Source organism: Sus scrofa, unplaced genomic scaffold, assembly GCF_000003025.6.
Source record: "Sus scrofa isolate TJ Tabasco breed Duroc unplaced genomic scaffold, Sscrofa11.1 Contig2356, whole genome shotgun sequence".
Lineage (NCBI taxonomy): Eukaryota > Metazoa > Chordata > Mammalia > Artiodactyla > Suidae > Sus > Sus scrofa.
The window spans coordinates 39,268-60,710 of record NW_018085075.1 but is presented as its reverse complement, the minus strand read 5'-3'; the positions used below and the strand labels follow the sequence as shown (position 1 = coordinate 60,710).

Genomic DNA, 21,443 nt, shown 5'->3' with positions numbered 1-21,443 from the left:
TCCAAGATGGTAATCACACAGCTACCCATGACTATTCACCACATTTCAAGCATCACTAACCCATGTGCCCAGGAACATATTTGGACAATGAAGATATAAAACATTTTCATTATCAAAAACAAGTTCAATAGGACAGCTTTTTTCTAGGCTTTGTGGGAAATGAAATTTTCCTGGATTTCTCACTGCTCTTGCACTGAGAGCCCTAGCCTCCCAGACACCAGAAAGTATGAAGTAAAGATAGAGAATGTTAGATTTCACTTCCCTTGGAAATGTTTTGCTCTTGGTATGAATGAGCCAACGATGGCCTCTGTCTATTGGCCCCAAGGATGTTTATAGCTTCCTTGTGGGTTATCACTCTTCAGTGCAAAAGCCTGTCAGCACCAAACTCAACTTTCAGGCATCCAGATTTTAAAAAATAGCTCAAACAATCACATTTGAAGCCATTTAGAGTTGCCTGCTTTGCACACCCTGAAAAACTCACTGGAGAGCTGTTACCAATGGATGATAGAAGGACTTACAGATTTAACCCCAAGCAGCTCTAGCCCTTTCCTTCCATGGCTCTCTGACCCAGGGACCCAGTGTTCCTGTGTGTGAAAGTGAGCTCAGGGTTTCCCTTTGCTGTCTTGGACACTTTTCACCTATGATTTACTTTATGTAGTGAGATGAAAATCTCCTTTTACCATGTGAATACCAACTTGTTCTAATTCTATGCCTGTGTTCCCCCAATATCTTATAGATGCATTATTTTATATTATTATTTTATTTTAATTTTATTACATGGCCACATCTGTGGAATATGGAAATTCTTGGATCAGAGAGTAATCCAAGCTTCAGCTGTGGTATTGCCAGATATTTGAACCACCTGCCCCCAGCTGGGATTAAATCAAGTATGAACCCAGGCCTCTGCAACCCAAGACACTGCAGTCAAATCCTTAACCCACTGTACCACAGCAGGAACTCCTAAGGCACCATTTTATTTTCAAATTCCCATATCACAATTTATCTATATTAACATCCCTTAATTAAGAGTAGATAAATGATTTGTTATGTTCTTTTTTTTTATCCTATGTTGTAATCTGATTAATAATAATTAATGAGTGTGGATTCACTGCTTTAATTTTGTTGATAGTTTTCTTAACAGTGAATACCACACTCTTTTATATTTAGTTCATTCAGTAGTAACTGACCTAAGAGTTATTGTCTCTATTTTAGGTGAGTAACAAAGTAGAAGAAGCAACGGTGTTATGTATTATTCATGTATATGATAATATATTATATATGTGAAAAATATCAGATTCAATCGAAAGTAAATTCTTTAATTTAGGGTGCTGTCAGGGCTTAGGCAGACCTATATAATTGTTATTGAAGGATGTCAACTGGCAAAGAACAAATAGTTCAGATTCAATGGAATATTTTTTCATAGAGATCCTGAGTCATGCATGACATCAAGCCTAAGGAGAGGGGATTCATAAGTAAAAAAACATGACTGTCCCAAAATTTCCCATCTGGGATAGAATTGTCAAACACAATTTCCATTTTTATTATGATTCTTTCTTTCTCAAGGGCAAAGCTGTTTAGAAGTAGAGTCACACTAGGAACATTACTTAATTAGGTGCTTTGAAAATTCAACTCTGGATGTCATTGAAAGAATGAATGTTCCTTGTCTGTCCCTGTGTTCCCATAACATTGACCCCAGACCAAGAAGAATATTGTCATCTTGATGATCCCACGTGTATTTGGATCTCATACCAACTTTCTTACTGGAGCTCTCCTCCCCATTCATCCTTCCATCCATCAGTGCAACCAGGTTTTTGTCCCTGTTATCACATGGGTGATCCATTTGGGCTAAGTGCTGTCAGAAAGAGGAGTGTGTATACGTGCACATTGTGGAGGCTTTTATGTGTAGTAAAGTAACTCCAGGGACAGGGACATGAGTGCTGGTTAAGAACATCTAGTAAATAATTCATAAATATTTTAGGTTTGTGGCTCCAAATTGGACTCCAGACTCTAGATGCATTAAATAATGTTGATGAGGAGACTAAACACTCTTTTCTTACTGGTAACTTCCATGGTAATCTGACTGCCCTTTCAGGGCTCGGTATGATACTGCCTGTTCATTAGAGCTAGATTTTCCTTGTCATTTAGGGAAATAGCTTCTCATTCTTTAGATGTGATTAATGGCCCTTCAACCACACATATTGTATTACAACCCCCTTGACTGTTGGAAGCACTTTTATTTCATTTACTAATTTATTTTTGACACCTTTAAAATTTACAAATCACTTTAAAATCTGGTAAATGGGTGTGTAACATTTTCAGAATGTATCTATTTGTGTGAGTTATCAGTATATGAATCTACAATATATTTCCTAATTTTAAGCATCTTTTTCTAAAATTTATTTTTTATTGTTATTTCCCCCAACATATTTTTTTCCACTCTAAAGCATGGAACCCAGCTACACATACATGTGCACATAAATTTTTTCTCCCATTGTCATGCGCATTGTAAGTATCTAGACAAGTTCTCAGTGCTATACAGCAGGATCTTATTGTTAATCCATTCCAAAAGCAATAGTTTGCATTCATAACCCCCATCCCAATCCACCCCACTCCCTCCCCTCCCCTTGGGCAACCACAAATCTATTCTCCAAGTCCATGATTTTCCTTTCTGTGGGAAGCTTCATGTGTGCGCATATTAGATTCCAGATAGGAGTGATGTCATATGGTATCTGTCTTCTCTTTCTGACTTACTTCACTCAGGGTGAGAGTTTCTAGTTCCATCCATGTTGCTGCAAATGGCATGATTTCATTCTTTTTTATGGCTGAGTAGTATTCATTTGTATATAACCACATCTTCTGAATCAATTGTCTGTTAATGGACATTTGGGTTATTTCCATGTCGTGGCTATTGTGAATAGTGCTGCAATGAACATGTGGGTGCATGTGTCTTTTTAAAGTAGAGTTTTGTCCAGATATATGTCCAAGAGTGGGATTTCTGGGTCATATGGTAGTTCTATGTATAGTTTTCTAAGATAGCTCCATACTGTTCTCCATAGTGGTTGTACCAGCTTACATACCCACCAACAGTGCAGGAAGGTTCCTTTTCTCCACAGCCCCTCCAGCATTTGTTATTTGGGGATTTATGAATGATGGCCATTCTGACTGGTGTGAGGTGGTATCTCATGGTAGTTTTGATTTGCATTTCTCTTATAATCAGGGATGTTGAGCATTGTTTCATGTGCTTGTTGGCCATCTGTACATCTTCCTAAGAAAAGTGTCTCTTCAGGTCTTTTGCCCATTTACCATTGGGTTGTTGGCTTTTTAGCTATTGAGTTGTAGAAGATGCTTATATATTCTAGAGATTAAGCCTTGTCAGTTGCCTCACTTGAAACTATTTTCTCCCATTCTGTAAGTTGTCTTTTTGTTTTCTTTGGTTTCCTTTGCTGTGCAAAAGCTTGTCAGTTTGTTTAGGTCCCATTGCTTTATTTTTACTCTTATTTCTGTTGCTTTGGGATACTGACTTGAGAAAATATTCATAAGATTGATGTCAGAGATTGTTTTGCCTATGTTCTCTTCTAGGAATTTTGATGGTGTCTTGTCTTATATTTGAGTTTTCAGCCTTTTGTGTTTTATTTGGGTGCATGGTGTGAGGGTGTGTTCTAGTTTCATTGCTTTGCATGCAGCTGTCCAGGTTTCCCAGCAAGACTTACTGAAAGACTGTCTTTTCCCCATTTATGTTCTTGCCTCCTTTGTCAAAGATTAATTGACCTAGGTATCAGGGTTTATTTCTGCATTCTCTATTCTGTTCCATTGGTCTGTCTGTCTGTTTTGGTACAGTACTACACTGTCTTGATGCCTGTGGCTTTGTAATATTGCTTGAGGTCTGGGAGAGTTATGCTTCATGCTTGGTTTATCTTTCTCAGGATTGCTTTGGCGATTCTGGGTCTTTTGCGGTTCCATATAAATTTTTTGATAGTTTGTTCTAGTCTGTGAGAAATGTCATGGGTAATTTGATAGGTATTGCTTTGAATCTTTATATTGCTTTGGGTAGTAAGGCATTTTTACAATATTAATTTTTCCAACCCAGGAGCATGGAATATCTTTCCATTTCTTTACATCCACTTCTTCTTCTTTTTTTTTTTTTGACAATGGAAATCTGACACTGCGTCTTTACATCCTCTTCAGTTACTTTGAGTAATGTTTTATAGTTCTTTGCATATAAGTCTTTTATCCCCATCGTGGTTTCTTTTTTATTTTAATTAATTAATTATTTTTTTTTTTTTTTTTTTTTGCTTTTCTCCTCATACTTGAGGAGAGGAGAACTCCCAAGTGCAAATAATCATGACTGTCCCCAATTTTCCCATCTGGAATAGAATTGGTCAAACACAGTTTCCATGTTTATTATGGTTATTTCTTTCTCAAGGGCAAAGCTGTTTAGAAGTAGGGTAACACTAGGTACACTTATTTAATTAGATCCTTTGAGACTTCAGCCCTGGAAGTCCCTGAAAGGATAAATGTTCCTTGTCGTTCCCTGTAATTCCAGCTCACTAACCCTAGACCAGGAAGAATATTGTCACCTTGGTGATCCCAGGTATATTTGGATTTCATACCAACTTTCTTTCTGGAAATCTCTCACCATCCATCCTTCCATCCACCAGTGCAACCAGGTTTTCTTTCCTGCTACCACAAGGTGATCCATTTGGGCATAGTAAGCACTTTCAGAAAGAGAGGTTTGTATTCAGGCACATGGAGGAGGCTTTTTGTGAGCAGTAAGTTAACTCCAGGGACAGGGCTATGAGTAGTGGCTAAGAGCATCTCATAAAAATTTCCTAGAGGAATTCCCATCCTGGCTCAGTGATAATGAACCCAACTAGAATCCATGAGGATGTGGCTTCAATCCCTGGCCTCACTCATTGGGTTAAGCATCTGGTGTTGCTATGAGATGTGGTGTAGACTGGCAGCTGTAGCTCCGATTGGACCCCAATCCTGGGAAGTTCCATATGCTGCAGGTGTGGTCATAAAAAGAAGAAAAAATTTCCTAAAGATTTTAGATTTGTGGCTCCTAAGACTCCAGACTAGAGTGAATTAAATGCTGGTGATGATGAGACCAGGCATGCTTACCTTATTGATAACTTCTGTCAATCTGACTGCCTTTTCAGGGCTTGGTATGATACTGCCTGTTACTTTGAGTTGGATTTTCCTTGTCATTTAGGGAAATAACCTCTTTTTCTTTATGGGTTGTAAGTTCACCTATAGCAACACATCTTATATTATAACTCCCTGCCCTTTGGAAACACTTTTATTGTATTAATTAATTTATTTTGGCCATACTTGCATTGTGAGAAAATTACTGGGCCAGTTATCAAACCCAAGCCACAGCAGTAACAATATCATACCTTAACTCTCTGAGCCACAAAGGACTTGGGAAGCAATTTTAAATTAATGAATGACTTTCAGTTGTGGCACATGGTTATATCATCATCATCAGAATGTGTCAATATGTGTTAGGTGTCTATGTGTTATTCTATAATGTAGTTCTTAATTTTAAGCAGTCTTCAACTATGAGGATAAGTGCTTCTTTGTCAGGTTGAATTAATTTAAATTTACTTTTGTGTACTGTCCTTGGCAGCAGTTTGTATTACTGTCATTTAACATCATAAAAGGAATGACAAGAAAAAATTTGCTATGTTCAGAAGAATTTTTGAAGTCCATAGGGACCCAAAGAAATCATTCTGTCACTCCTCTCATTCTTCCTCTTCATTTGTATATTTTATTTATTTTTGAAATTACTCAATGAATTTTATTACATTTATAGGTGTACAACAATCATCACAACCCAATTTTATAGAATTTCCATCCCAAACTCCCAGCCCACTTCCCCACCCGCCAAGCTGTCTCCTTTGGAAACCATGATTTTTTCAAATCGTGGTTTCCAAACTGTGAGTCAGCATCTGTTCTGCAAAGAAGTTCACTGTGGCCTTTTTTTAGATTTCACATGTAAGTGATAGCATTTGATGTTGGTGTCTCACTGTCTGACTGACTTCACCTAGCGTGATAATTTCTAGGTCCATCCATGTTGCTGCAAATGCCGTTATTTCTTTCCTTTCTATGGCTGAGTAACATTCTGTTGTGTATATGTACAACATCTTTATCCACTCTTCTGTCAATGGACATTTAGGTTGTTTCCATGTCTCAGCTATTGTATATAGTGTTTCCATGAACACTGGAGGACATGTGTATTTCGGAGTCTTGGCTATTGCATATAGAGAGCTGTAATGAACATACAGGTGCATGTATTTTCTTCAATGAAAGTTTTGTCTGGATATGTGCCCAGGAGGGGGGTTGTTGGGCCATACCGTGGTTCTATATTTAGTTTTTTTAGGTATTTCCACAATTTTTTCCTTAGTAGTGTTTGTACCAATTTACACTCTCATGAAGAGCATTGGAAGACTTGATTCTAAGCCAGAGACAAAGAGGATGGATGAGTATCCCAGAGGACAAGTTCAGTGGTTGAAACATCATTATAAAATCCTATATATCACAAATAACAGAATGTAGGGTTCCTAAATTTTGTCATGTTAAGGCTTTTATACCCAAACCGTCTCTTCAAGAAATTAAAGAAGTAGAGAGGGTTGGAATTGACATATACCATAAGATCCACAAATAGATCGATATCAAGGACCTAGAGTATAACATAGGGAAATCTACTCAATCCCATGTAATAACCTATATGGGAAAAGTATCTGAATAACAATGAATATAGGTATATGTATAACTGATTTTGTTTATATTAGTTTCAGGATATAACTAATACAACCTTCTAAGTGAAAACTATACTCTGAAAAAATTTATTTTATTTTATATTAAAGTATAGTTGATTTATGAAGTTGTGCCAATTTTTCCTGGACAGCAAAATGCTGCAGTCAATAAATATACATTCTTTTCTCCTGTTATCTTCCATCAGGTTTTATCCCAAGAGATTGGACATAGTTCCCTCTGCCATACAGTGAGTCCTCATTGCATATCCATTCTAAATTTAATAGTTTGCATCCACTAACCACAAACTCCCACTCCATCCCACTCTAATTCTGTTCAGTGGTGATTTCATGTTCTTTCCCTTCCTAAGCCATCCAGCTGAGGCATCAGCAGCATGGACCCAGGAAATCAAACAAGTGTTTTAGAATTTTTACTCCTGGGACTGTCTCAAGACTCAGAGCAGCAACCCATCTTATTTGGGCTCTTTCTGTCCATGTTTGTGGTCACCGTGTTTGGGAACCTGCTCATTATCCTGGCCATCAGCTCGGACCCCATCTCCACACCCCCATGTACTTCTTCCTCTCCAACCTGTCCTTGGCTGACATCTGTTTCACTTCCACCACCATCCCAAAGATGCTGGTGAACATCCAGACACAGAGAAAAGCCATCAGCTATGCGGGCTGCATCACACAGGTGTATTTTTTCATGGTTTTTGGAGGTATGGATACTTTTCTTCTCACTGTGATGGCCTATGACAGGTTTGTGGCCATCTGTCACCCCCTGCACCACACCATCATCATGAACCCCCATCTCTGTGGTCTACTGGTTTTTTGTCATGGGTCATCAGTTTGTCATACTCCCTGATCCAGAGTCTGCTGATGTTGCGGCTGTCCTTCTGTTCCAACTGGGCAATTCCACACTTTCACTGTGAACTCTCTCAGGCCCTCATGCTTGCCTGCTCAGACACACTTGTCAATTACATCCTGATATAGCTGGTGACTGGCTTTCTTGGCATTGTTCCCTTCTCAGGGATCCTTTGCTCCTATACCCGAATTGTCTCCTCAATCCTGAGAATCTCATCAGCTCATGGGAAATACAAGGCATTTTCTACCTGTGTATCTCACCTGTCTGTGGTTTCTTTGTTCTGTGGGACAGGTCTTGGTGTGTATCTCAGCTCTGAGTCATCTTCCTGGAGAGGTATGGTTGCTTCGGTGATGTACACTGTGGTCACCCCAATGCTGAACCCCTTCATCTACAGCCTGAGGAACAGGGACATCAAGAGGGCTCTACAAAAACTTCTTGGGAGAATACCCTGCGTCCAGTGATGGGAACACTGGTCCAGGGGTTTTGAGCTGACAATGGTAACAGAAGTCGGCTCAAGAAATTGTGCCTCTTAATCACATTGAATTTTGTTTCTCACTGATACTCCATTAGTGGCACTGGTCGGAATTTGGCCTTGGGAGGACGTTGTCTTAACCTCTTATGATGATTGCTTGATTATCCTCAATTCTACTCTCCACACCCCCTCCTTTTATTTATCCATTATGGCCCCTCGATTTGCATTTCCAGTCCTGCATGTTGATACCAGCCACTTCAAGTACAGACTCATCATTGTTGAAGGAGAAATTCTGAAATAATGCATTGGAGTACCTGTTGTGGCTCAGTGAGTTAAGAATCTGACTATTCGCCGTTAGGATGTGAGTTCAATCTCTAGCCTTGCCCACTGGTTTAAGGATCTGTCTTTGCCACAAGCTGAGGATATGGATCCTGAGTTGGCATAGGCCTCAGCTGCAGTTCTGATTTGACCCCTAGCCCAAGATCTTCTATATGGTGCAGGTGCAGCTATAAAAAAAAGATACACCACCTTTTATCAACACTAACACTTGTTAGTTCTTATCAAATGTGTTTATTTGACAGTCCTTACTGAGCACCATTGGTGTGCCAGGCTGTTGTAAGTATCTGCAACATAGCAGTGAGGGGGGGAAAAAGGACAGGATTCTTTACCCTCATAGAGCTTAAATTCTAGATCTCAGAGTTTAACAGATCCTGTCATATGTCCAAATAGAAAATACACTGAGGGGTGAGTTATTTATTTGGTTATTAGTGAGGTTGAACTTTCTTCCATATGTTTTGTACATTTGCAGATAAGCTATGAAAATGTATCACTGGAGATAGGAAAATGGCAAGCCCCAGAGTATTAGAACTGATCAGGTGCTAATAAGTCTTTGGGTCTAGTTGCCTAATTTTACAGGTGAATTTATTGAGCTGGAAACACAAGAGTCCAGATGGTGATGAAACCTGACTGAAAGGGAACAAAATTTCAAGTCTGGTGCCAGGATATAGTGTTGGATTACAAATAGGGAGAGTGGGAATGGAATCATAGAATTGCCAGTCTCTAGGTATGGGATGCTGACCAACTTCAGGTAATGAAGGATATGTTAGGACTAGTGGACATATTTATTTGTTTGATTTTTTTGGCCATGCCCATGACGTGCAGAATTACCCAGGCCAGTGATGGAATCTGTACCACAGCAGTGTTCTGAGCCACAAAAGTGACAACTCTAGATCCTTAACCAGCTGAGCCACCTGGGAATTCCTGGATGTCTTCATATTTTCTTCACCATAAAGAAATTGGACGTTGTGCCTAGTCTTTGGATGGTGGTGTTTGCCCAAGCACTGCAGGCAGGAAAGGCAAATATAAATACATAGATATTTATCATGGTAAAGAAGAGTCCAAGCCTACTCCAGGGCTGGCATCTATTGGAATCAACTTATCACCAAGGATTGTTCTCGAAAGATGTTACCATTTTGAAGAACAACAATGGGCTTCCTAAAGGGGAACCTGCCTCCACTTTAATTCCTTTAATTTTGAGGCTTTGAGTATGAAACCAGGCTTGGGCCTGCAAACTGGGGAAAAAAATCATTGTGGCAGCCAATTCTGACTTCTGCTGATCTGTTCTTGATATTTTTGGTTGTCTAAAGCAACCAAATAAACTAATGTCCTTTTTTTTCAGATCCATAGAAAGATTCCACTAACTGAGAGCTGCTTTCACATTTTTTGTGTTATTTTTACTTTGTGAAAAAATTATTATAGTTGATTTACAATGTTATGTCAATATGTGCTGTATGGTAAAGTGACCCAGTCTCTTATATCAATACATTATTTTCCTCATGTTATCTTCCATCATCTTCCATCACAACAGATTGGTTAGAGTTCCCTGTGCTATACAGTAGGACTTCACTGCTTACCCACTCTAAACTGAAAAGTTTGCATCTAGCAACCCCAAACTCCCAGTCCCTCCCATTCCATCCCCCTCCCCCTTTGCAACCACAAGTCTGTTCTCAACCTCTGTGAGTCTATTTCTGTTCTATAGAGAGGTTCATTTGTGCCATATTTTAGATTCCACATATAAGGCATACACGGTATTTGTCTTTCTCTTTCTGACTTACCACACTTAATATGAGAATCCCTAGTTGCATCTACGTTGCTGCACATGGCCTTATTAGTAATTTTTTATGGCTGAGTAGTATTACCAGTGCTCTGGAGGTCAGCTCATCTATGACCTGCTGTCACCACCACAGATCCCTGTGGATCCTGGAACCCAGTTGCCATTCTGGACTTGTTGCCTTGCTACCAGTGTTTTTTTTTTTTTTTTTTTTTTTTTTAAATTTTATTTTCCCACTGTACAGCAAGGGGGTCAGGTTATCCTTACATGTATACATTACAATTACAGTTTTTCCCCCACCCTTTCTTCTGTTGCAACATGAGTATCTAGACATAGTTCTCAATGCTATTCAGCGGGATCTCCTTGTAAATCTATTCTAGGTTGTGACTGATAAGCCCAAGCTCCCGATCCCTCCCACTCCCTCCCCTTCCCATCAGGCAACCACAAGTCTCTTCTCCAAGTCCATGATTTTCTTTTCTGAGGAGATGTTCATTTGTGCTGGATATTAGATTCCAGTTATAAGTGATATCATATGGTATTTGTCTTTGTCTTTCTGGCTCATTTCACTCAGTATGAGATTCTCTAGTTCCATCCATGTTGCTGCAAATGGCATGATGTCATCCTTTTTTATGTTTGAGTAGTATTCCATCGTGTATATAAACCACATCTTCCGAATCCAATCAACTGTCGATGGACATTTGGATTGTTTCCATGTCCTGGCTATTGTGAATAGTGCTGCAATGAACATGCGGGTGCATGTGTCTCTTTTAAGTAGAGCTTTGTCCGGATAGATGCCCAAGAGTGGGATTGCAGGGTCATATGGAAGGTCTATGTATAGATTTCTAAGGTATCTCCAAACTGTTCTCCATAGTGGCTGTACCAGTTTACATTCCCACCAACAGTGCAGGAGGCTTCCCTTTTCTCCACAGCCCCTCCAGCACTTGTTATTTCTGAATTTATTAATGATGGCCATTCTGACTGGTGTGAGGTGGTATCTCATGGTAGTTTTGATTTGCATTTCTCTTATAATCAGCGATGTGGAGCATTTTTTCATGTGTTTGTTGGCCCCCAGTGTTAATGCTGCCCTTTGAGTCTAGAACTCAAGTTACTTGTAAACATAAATTAAAACTTATGCTTCAGTGTGGAGGTTGGCTGAGCATCCCATACTCAAAAACACAAGACTTCCAAAGTTGGAACAACAGTGGAAGTTTTGGATATATATTGACAAAGACTGCCTTTACATTCCCCTAAATGTGATTAAACTTTAAACACATTTCTACTTGATTTCTGCTCCTGACCTCTATTTTCATAGAGCACTGATATGAGGATTTTTTTCCTTTTCAGCCACGCCTGTAGCATACAGAAATTCCCCGGCCATGGTTCGAACCTGCACCACAACAGTGACCTGAGCCACAACAGTGACAATGCTGGATCATTAACCCACTGCAGCCTAAGGAAACTCCATGTTAGAAAACTTTCAAACTCTTTCTTTGCTCATTTTAAATGTGAATAAATCTTCTCAGAGCCTTTTGTCCTTTTTACAAACCAGAAATGATTTTCTTAAAGTTATCCCTTTGAAATATAATCATCAAGTGATACATCTATCTCCTAGCTTCTGTGGATGGTATGAGCCTAAATTCAATAGGCAGCAATTAGCAATCACAGACAGACTAATCATATCAACCAACCTCCCTCCCCTAATATCTCCCGGTGCTTTTCCATTAGCTAGCCTCAGCTTTAAAAATCCTCTCATTTTTGGAGCTTCCATTGTGGTTCATCAGGTTAAGGACTTGATGTTATCCTCAGTGAGGATACAGGTTCCATCCTTGCCCTCCCTCAGTGGGTTAAGGACCTGGTGTTGCCACAAGTTCTGGCAGAGGCTGCAGCTGCAGCTTCTAATTCACCCCTAGCCTGGGGCACTTCCCTATGCCCCAGAACATTTATGCAGATGTAAAAAAATAAAAAATCATCTCACCTTTTGATTCAGTGGAGATGAGATCAATATCTCTCCATTGTTGCAATAGCCTTGACTCCAACTGCTAGAGTTTTGGATAAAGTATTCATACCTCTTGGACTATGATGCAGTTTTTCTTTTGTACAATCAATAACTTTCTAGATTTCATAACAGATTTCTACCAACCTTTGTCTTGGCAATGACATTGCCTATTTTCTGGCCTTTTTAAGTCAACACTATCACATCTCACACAAGACCAGACTGGAAGAGGAGCAAAACTTATTTTCCTTATGCATCCGTTTAACCTGGAAAAGAATAGCTGAGGCAGCTTGTGCAAAGATTTTCTCCATAATGCTAAACATGTGTGAGATCACTCAGAAAGCAGTAATATTAAAAGAGGAAGAGAGGACTGACCTGATGGAGAGAACACCAGGATAATTTAGATGGGAGGCCAAGGAAAGCATATTTAAGGGCTGACATTGAAGTAAAAAGTTGAGTTGGAAAGGGGAAGAAAATTAGACAGAGAGAAATAAGTGTGCTTGTCTGGGGGCAGGAAAGAACATGGTCTGTTTGAAGAACTCCAAGAAAACCCGTATATCTAGGCAAGTGGGTTCTCAATTTATTGTGTGGTGGAATCACCTGATAACACTTCCTAAAACACAAGTATTTGGGTTCTAGCTGTAGCAGTTCTGATTCAGCAGGTGAGACCTGAACATGTGCACTTTTGAATTCCTAGTGGGGGGGTGATGATGATGGTACTAGTCCCTGGACTTGTGAAGGAGTTAGAAAGGGATAGCAGGGACTAGATAATGAACGGACTTACTGACCTTGGCAAGTTTACTCTATGAGTTTCAGAAAACAATTGGAAAATTGTTTGTGTGTTTATTTGGATGTATCCATAGCATATGTAAGTAACTGGGCCAGGAAAAGAATCCAAGCCACAGCTGTGACCTACACTACCTGATCCACTGGGCCAGGCCAGAGATTGAACCCCCACCTCTACAAAAACCCGAGTTGCTGCAGTTGGATCCTTAACCCACTGAACCACAGTGGGAACTCCTGATTGGAAGAATTCAAGCAAAGAGATACAAAATTTGGTTCCACTTAAAAAGTTAATCTGGTGTAAATGGAAAGAAACTGAATATTGAGAAGCCATTTAGGACCCTCTTGTAAGAGCAAAATGTCTGTATGAAAGGTTTTCTTTTTTCTTTATTTCTTTCTTCCTTTCTTCCTTTCTTTCTTTCTTTCTTTCTTTCTTTCTTTCTTTCTTTCTTTCTTTCTTTCTTTCTTTCTTTCTTTCTGCCTTTCTTTCTTTCTTTTTTTTTGGCTGCACCTACAGCATGCTAAGGTTTTCAGGCCAAGGATCAAATACATGCCACAGCAGTGCCCTGGGCCATGGCAGTGACAACATCAGATCCCTAGCCCTCTGAGCAACCAGAGAACTTCTGAACTGGTTTTGAAGAGTGGGGAAAGCAAATCATCTGAGCCATCACTGTTCAGATAATTTAATAGTTTGGAGACAGGGAAAATAGGAAGAAAAGATCTGAAATGACAAAACGTGGGGTCCCTGAATGACCTGGGAAAGAATATGTCTTTCAGCTGAAAATTTGAACAGCTATATGTCAGTGAATGTTTTGTTCTGTTTTGTTTCCTTCTTCACATATTTTGTTTTTTGAAGTATAGTTGACTTAGAGTATTGTATCAATTTCTGCTGCACAGCACAGTGACCCAGTCATACATATACATACATTCCCTTTCTTATGTTATCTTCTATCATGGTCTATCCCCAAAGTATGCCAGGAAGTTTTGACAGTGGAAGCAAGAGAGTTATGTAGTTATGTCGGCAAGCATGAAGGTAAAGCACATTCCACAAGCTGGTGTCATCAGTACATCTCTTTGTTCCAATGAACAAGGCTCAGAATGTTCCTTAAAGTATTCCTCAGTTCATAAGAAACCTCCTCTTCCCAGAAGGGCAGACATATCCTCAATGTTAAACACTGAGATCACCCCCACTTTCAATGTCTTTAAAAATGGAATGAACAGCGGGATTAGAGGAATCTGGGCAGATTTGTGACAAAATCAGGGAGGAGGAGGTGTGAAGGGCTTAGGATTTGACTATTGGCTCTAGAAGTTAGAGGAGGAGAAAATTCGGGAGGATGACAGAAGTCAAATACATTGTTATTCTTTTTTTTTTTTTTGCTTTTTTTTAATCATTATTTACCCAACACATTTTTTTTTCTACTGTATGGCATGTTGACCAAGTTACACATATATTTATATATTCTTTTTTCTCACATTATCATGCTCCGTCATAAGTAACTAGACATAGTTCTCAGTGCTACACAGCAGAATCTCATTGCTAATCCATTCCAAAAGCAATAGTTAGCATCCACTAACCCAAAGCTCCCAATCCATTCCACTGCTATTCTTAAATCATATTTTAGTTCTACTCTGAAGTTTAACTTAAAAATTTAGTAGGGCTCCTCTAAGCCTTCTTTTATTAATTTATTTATTTTTGGCTATGGTGCATTGGCTTGATATGGGATTTCAGTTCTCAGATGAGGGATTGATACCGGAGCTCAGGAAAACATTGTGTAAACAGAAAGCAGAGGGACAAATAGGTACATATACAGTGGGTGACTGCAGATTCAGAATTTCTTGTTGCATATGTTTGATTTTACTGCCTTTTCCAGTCTTTTTTTCCTTTTTAGGGCTTCATGTGAAGCATAAGGAAGTTCCCAGGATAGGAGTCAAATTGTGGCCTGTGCCACAGCCACAGTAACACTAGATCCTAGGTGAGTCTGTGACCTACACCTGAGCTCCTGGCAAGGCTGGATCTTTAACCCACTGAATGGGTCCAGGGATTGAAACTGCATCCTCGTGGGTACTAGTCAGGTATGTTTACACTGAGCCATAATGGGAATTCCTGCCTTTTCCAATCTTATGAACCCCCCAAATCACTCATGTGTTCAGATTAGCCTACTCTGCTGATAATCCTCCACAGGGCATGCTTGATGTCCCTGTTCCTTAGGCTGTAGATGAAGGGATTCAGCATAGGTATGACCACAGTGTACATCATGGAGACCACTGCCCTTTCCTGGAGGAAGATGAGACAGCTGAGCTGAGGTACACACCAAGGCCTGTTACAAAAAACAAGTAAACAATGGACAGGTGGGAGCCACAGGTGGAGAAGACTTTATACCTGCCTCCTGATGATGAGATTCTGAGAATGGAGAAAAGAATTTGAGTATAAGAGTAAAGGATCCCTGAGAATGGAATTCTAGCTAAGATTGTACCAATGAAATACATTAATATAATATTGATGGAGATGTCAGAACAGGCAAGACTGAGGAGCTGAGAAAGTTCACAAAAGAAATGAGGGATTTCCACATCTGCACAGAAGGTGAGCTGTGACATCATCAGGTAGTGCAACTGGGAGTCCAAAAGGCTGATGGAAAATGACAGCAGGACTAAGAAGCCACAGAGGCGGGGGTTCGTGTTGACCAGGTAGTGTAGGGGGTGACAGATGGCCACCAACCGGTCATAGGCCATGACTGTCAGAAGTAGACTCTCCAAACAGGCAAAAAGAGGAAAAAGCATCACTTGTGTTAGGCAGCCTGCATAGGTGATGGATTTGCTGTGTGTCTGGAGGTTCACTAGCATCTTGGGGACAGTGGTGGTGCTGATGTCAGCCAAGGACAGATTGGAAAGGAAGAAGTACATGGGTGTGTGGAGGTGGGAATCAGAGGTGACAGCCAGGATGATGAGCAGGTTCCCAAGCAGGGTCACCAGGTACATGGACAGGAGGAGCCCAAAGAGAAGGGGCTGTAGGTATGGATCATCTGGGAGGCTCAGGAGGAAGAATTTTGAGGAATGTGTATGATTCTGTGGTTCCATGTTGAGGGGTCACCTTTTGAAAAATAAGAAAGGGTTGAATAAACCCAGATAAGTATCCATACTTTGGAATTTAGCAATTCATGAAGACATTTTTCATGCTTGAAGACCATACACCACAGTGCCTTCAGCAGTATCTCTGAATAGTTAGCTCTTCTTCACTGATGACAAGAACATAGAGTTTTTTCTTTATACAGATAATTTTAGAGGCATGAGGACAAAGGATATTAGAGAAATATGGAATTCCAATATAACAAATCCATAACACAGTAAAATATCTGTCCCCATCAATTGCATGAGTAATATAGAATAAAAATATTCTTCTCTTTTTAAAAATATTTTTCTTCCTTATTTTTGTTTATGAAGAAAATTTAATTGTCATTTATTCAAGTCACTCTCTTAGTTTCATGAACATAAAAGCCTGGTTTCTATTGATGATTACCTTATTTTTGATTCTCATTGTTAATCCATTCAAAAAGCAATAGTTTGCGTCTGTTAACCCTAAGCTCCCAATCCCTCCCACTCCCTCCGCTCCCTCTGGGCAACCATAAATCTATTCTCCAAGTCCATGATTTCATTTTCTGTGGAAAGTTTCCTTTGTGCTGTGTATTAGATTCCAGATATGAGTGATATCATAAGTATTGGTCTTTCTCTTTCTGACTGATTTCACTCAGGATGAGAGTCTTTGGTTCCATCCATGTTGCTGCAAATGGCATTATTTTGTTCTTTTTTATGGCTGAACAGTATTCCATTGTGTATATGTACCACATCTTCCTTATCCAATCATCTGTCGATGGACATGTGGGTTGTTCCCATGTGTTGGCTCTTGCGAATAGAGCTGCAATGAACATGTGGGTGCATGCGTCTTTTTTAAGCAACGTTTTGTCCGGATATATGCCCAAGAGTGGGATTGCTGGATCATACGGTAATTCTACGTATAGATTTCTAAGGTACCTCCATACTATTTTCCGAAAAATATGCAACCTAGAATACTCTATCCAGCAAGAATATCATTTAAAATAGAAGGGGAAATAAAAAATTTCTCCAACAAACAAAAGCAAAATAGTACAGCAATACAAAACCTATTCTAAAAGAAATACTGAACGGGCTACTATAAATTCAAAAAAAAAAAAAGAGGAAGAACTAGGATGCAGGAAACCACAATCAAAGAGCAGTGACTTAAATATTTTTCTAATTAAAGGACACAAAAAAAGCACTGAAATATACTGTATCTTCTGCAAATACAGTACAAGAATTTACCTTGGTTTACAGTGTAGTTCCAAAGAGCTAAAACCACACTCACAGGAGTATAAATTAAACTCAAATGTTTATAATCAGATAGCATTTTTATGCAATTATCTCTGTAAATGAAATTATACTATATTTACAATGTTGTGACAATTTCGACTGTACAGCCAAGTGACCCAGTCATAAGTATATATGCATTATGTTCTGTATTACTTTCCATCATGGTATAGCCCAGGAGATTAGATAGAGTTCCCTGTGCTGTACAGTAGGACCTCATCGCTTATCCATTCTGAATAGAATAGTTGGCATCTACTCACCCCAAACTCCCAGTCCCTCCCACTCCTTCCCCCTCCACCTTGACAACCACGAGTCTGTTCCCTATGTCTGTGAGTCTGTTTTTGTTTTGTAGATAGGCTCACTTGTGCCATATTTTAGACTCCACATTTACGTGATATTGTAGGGTATTTGTCTTTTTCTGACTTACCTCACTTAGTATGAGAATGTCTAGTTGCATCCATGTTGCTGCAAATGACATTATTTTGTTCTTTTTTTTTTGGTGGCTGAGGAGTTTTCCATCAATATATGTACCAATCTTCGTAATCCATTCCTCTGTTGATGGACATCCTGGTTGTTTTCATGTCTTGGCTATTGTGAATGTTGCTGCAAGGAACACAGGGGTGCATGTATCTTAGTGAATTATAGTTTTATCCAGATATATGCCCAGGAGTAAGATTGCTGTTTCATATGGCAATTCTATTTTTAGTTTTCTGAGGTACCTCTATACTCTTCTTCATAGCAATTGTACCAATTCACATTCCCACCAGCGGTGTCAGAGGGTTCCCTTTTCTCTGCCTCCTTTCCAGCATTTGTTATTGGCAGACTTGTTAATAATGGTCACACAGACCTGTGTGGGGTGGTCCCTCATTGCAGTTTTGATGTGCATTTCTCTAATAAGTGATGTTAAGCATCTTTTCATGTGTCTACTGTATATGCCAATTATCTTTAAGGGTTTTTCATCTTTACTTGTCTATGACATCCATCTTCAATGGACATAAGTGCTCACTCAAATGTGTGGGGTTTTTGCTCAATTTTTTTTTTCAAACATAACTCAAATACAAACATTTGGCCTTTGGGATTTCATATATATATATATTTCTTTCAATGGACACACCTGTAGCATGTGTAGTTTCTGGGGCTAGGTGTTGAATTGGAACTTCAGCTTCGGTAGCCAGCGAAGCAAACTCCAGTAGAAGAAACAAGAGAGAGAACTGCTCTGAATTGTCATGAGCTGATTCTTTCTAGGATCCCTGCCTTCAGCTCAGCCATCCTTCCTGTAGTTGATGGAACAGGTGCTGCCCATGCCCTCCACTCTGGTCCTCCATGAACCCCTTAAAGGGAAGAGCACAGTGAGCAAGGTTTCTGTCTGGGATGAAAGGGAAGAGAGTTTGCTTTTTGCTGTGTTTTTGTAGGTTATGGCTTGAGACATCTTCTTAAATATGTCCCAAATCTCCAACATTTTTCTAATATTGATTTCTTATCAAACCCAGCCCTCTTATGAACATTTGAGAAATTGAGAATGAAATCCAGGTCTCAATCACCAAGTTGGCCCTTTGTATGCCAACTTGAGAGGTTTTCAAGTCAATTCTTCCTTCTAGAGGGATAACATTTCTACTAAATTCAGTTCCCCGAATGCAGACTATGTCAGCAGGAGAGAGGACTGTGTAGGTGCCTATGAATGGAGTTTCTCTGTCTGCATTCAAATCAGACTTTACCCATTTGCTACCACAGGGTCCTGATAAAACCACTTGAAATCACAGCGGTCCCCAGCTCAGCTGTAAAGTGGTGATAAGAGATGAAAGGAGATAAGCTACATAAAAACCTTATCTCAGCACCTGGCACTTGAATTCCTTAGCTAAAGGCTTGTGATATTTTGGTTACTGCCTTCATTTTCATCATCATCATCATCATTTTCATGATCAAGTGGAGCACTTAGGGGAGAGTTTAGAACCACCTATTTCCTGTACAGGTGGAAAAGATGCCAATGGAAGAGAGGAGCACTATGAGGGGAAAACAGAAATTTAAATAAAATTTCTGGGATCCCCACCAATCCCCAAAACCTCAACTTCATAGGTGTCTGAGCTGAATCTTGGTGTTTTGCTATCCTCGCCTGGCTATCCCAACTGTCTGCTGGCTTCATAATGAGAAAACAAGGCTCTCCCAACCCCTCCTGCATGCAGTGCCTCCCATGGCACCTGGCTCTCACTGGACTGTGCTGTGTCTCTGCTGGAGAAGGACTGTGGAAGGCCCATGTCCTGCCCCTCCCCTACCTGATGTTGGTTGCAGGCTGAGGCTTTGTTCTCAGGACTGGCAGGAAGGCACACCCAGGTATGGACCTCCTGGTTCAGACAACCGTGGGAAATGAGACAAACACATATGGATCTCATTGGACTGGAGCTGGCTAAATGAAGGGCTAAGAAGCACATTCTGATTATTTGCAGTGTAATGACCTCAAGACCTCAAGGCACCAAGCACATAATTAGCCAAATTGGTCCATAGTCTCTCAGTCTCTGAGGATTGCTAACATAATGGAGGAGGAAAAGGCGAAAAGTGAGTGCACTTGGAAGACTGAAGCCCTTCCCCTTTTCAAGGGGAAGTTGACCCCTCCTCCTCACCTTTGTTTTCTAAATTATGTATCTTATCATTCAATGTAGACACATTTTTATTAGAGAAAGTCATATGTATTTTTATTTCTGCAAATCCATTGAATGTGCCATGTAATTTAGAGAGATGTAGATATCCACTTCAAGATTCTGATCATTTTTCTATTTTCTTTTCTTCATTCTTTCCTTCTTTCTTTCTTTCTTTCTTTCTTTCTTTCTTTCTTTCTTTCTTTCTTTCTTTCTTTCTTTCTCTCTCTCTCTCTCTCTCTCTTTCTTTCTTTCTTTCTTTCTCTCTCTCTCTCTCTCTTTCTCTCTCTCTCTCACTCTTTCTTCCTCCCTCCCTTCCTTCCTTTCTTTCTTTCGTCTTTTTTGGGCAACACCTTGGCCTATGGAGGTTCCCAATCTACAAGTAGAATCTAAGCTGTCTCTCCTGGCTTGTAGCTGGCCTACAACCACAGCAACTCCAGGTCCAAGATTTGTCTTTTACCTACACCATAGCTCACGGCAACGTGGGATCCTTAACCCACTGATTGAGGCCAGGGACCTAACATGCATCCTCATGGGTACTAGTCAGATTTGTTTCTGCTGAGCCAAGATGGGAACTGCCATATTTCTATTTTCTTGGTTAAGATTTATGTCTCTGGAAACTTCCTATTTTTTCTTTATGAACCCCTGGTTTAAGGTTTGGATTTTATTTATTGGAGATTTATTGTTTTTGACCTTTTCAATGACTGTTCCAAATTCTACTAATTTTATTAGAATTTTAAATTCTAAATCATTTTTCAGACTTCCTTCCTTCCTTCCTTTATCTCTTTCATTGTTTTTAAGGCTGGGCCTCTGACGTATGGAAATTCCCAGGCCATGGGATGAATGGGAGCTACAGTTGCCAGCCTATGCTACAGATGCAGCAACACCAATTCCAAGCCTGAACCACATCTGTGTCATACCCTGCAGCTCACAGCAACACTGGGCCCTTAACACACTGAGCAAGGCCAGGGATTGAACCCTCATCCTCATGGGTACTAGTTGGGTTGATATCCCACTGAGCCACCATGGGAACTCCTGTAAGGCACCACTTGCATGAGCTCCAGAGGGTGGGTGCTTGCCACTGATGACATGTCAGACTCCAGAACTCCAGAGGCAAGGTGTAGATCATTGTCTCCACTGAGGGACTCCCTGTCCCTACCTTCCTGGGAACATGTGCATGGACCATGGCTGCCACTCCCCCAGAGGGCCCCACAACCAGGCACCAACCCCTCCCCTTACATTCCTGGGAGTGGATGTGGTCCACCACCCCTAAACTTCCCACAACCGTGCAATGACATCTGCCCACAACTCCCTGGGAGTGTGCATGGCCCACTGCCTTCTCTGCCAAGGGGCCCAAAGAAAGCACTGACCATTGCCTCCACCTTCCCAGGAGCTTGTGCAGCTCACTGCCATGACCAAGAGTCCCACACCTGCCAACATCTGTTCCTCATTTCCCTG

General features: G+C 40.2%; 1 protein-coding gene and 1 pseudogene across 1 annotated transcript; one reads left to right on the top strand and one right to left on the bottom strand.

Moving 5' to 3' along the window:
- Positions 1-7,150: 7,150 nt before the first annotated feature.
- LOC110258548 lies at positions 7,151-8,081 on the top strand (annotated as a pseudogene).
- A 7,150-nt stretch (positions 8,082-15,231) lies between these two features.
- On the bottom strand, positions 15,232-16,053 carry LOC110258549 (olfactory receptor 18-like). The gene has a single exon (XM_021081797.1). It carries the CDS (start codon positions 16,051-16,053, stop codon positions 15,232-15,234), a length of 822 nt encoding a protein of 273 aa, XP_020937456.1.
- Positions 16,054-21,443: the final 5,390 nt, after the last annotated feature.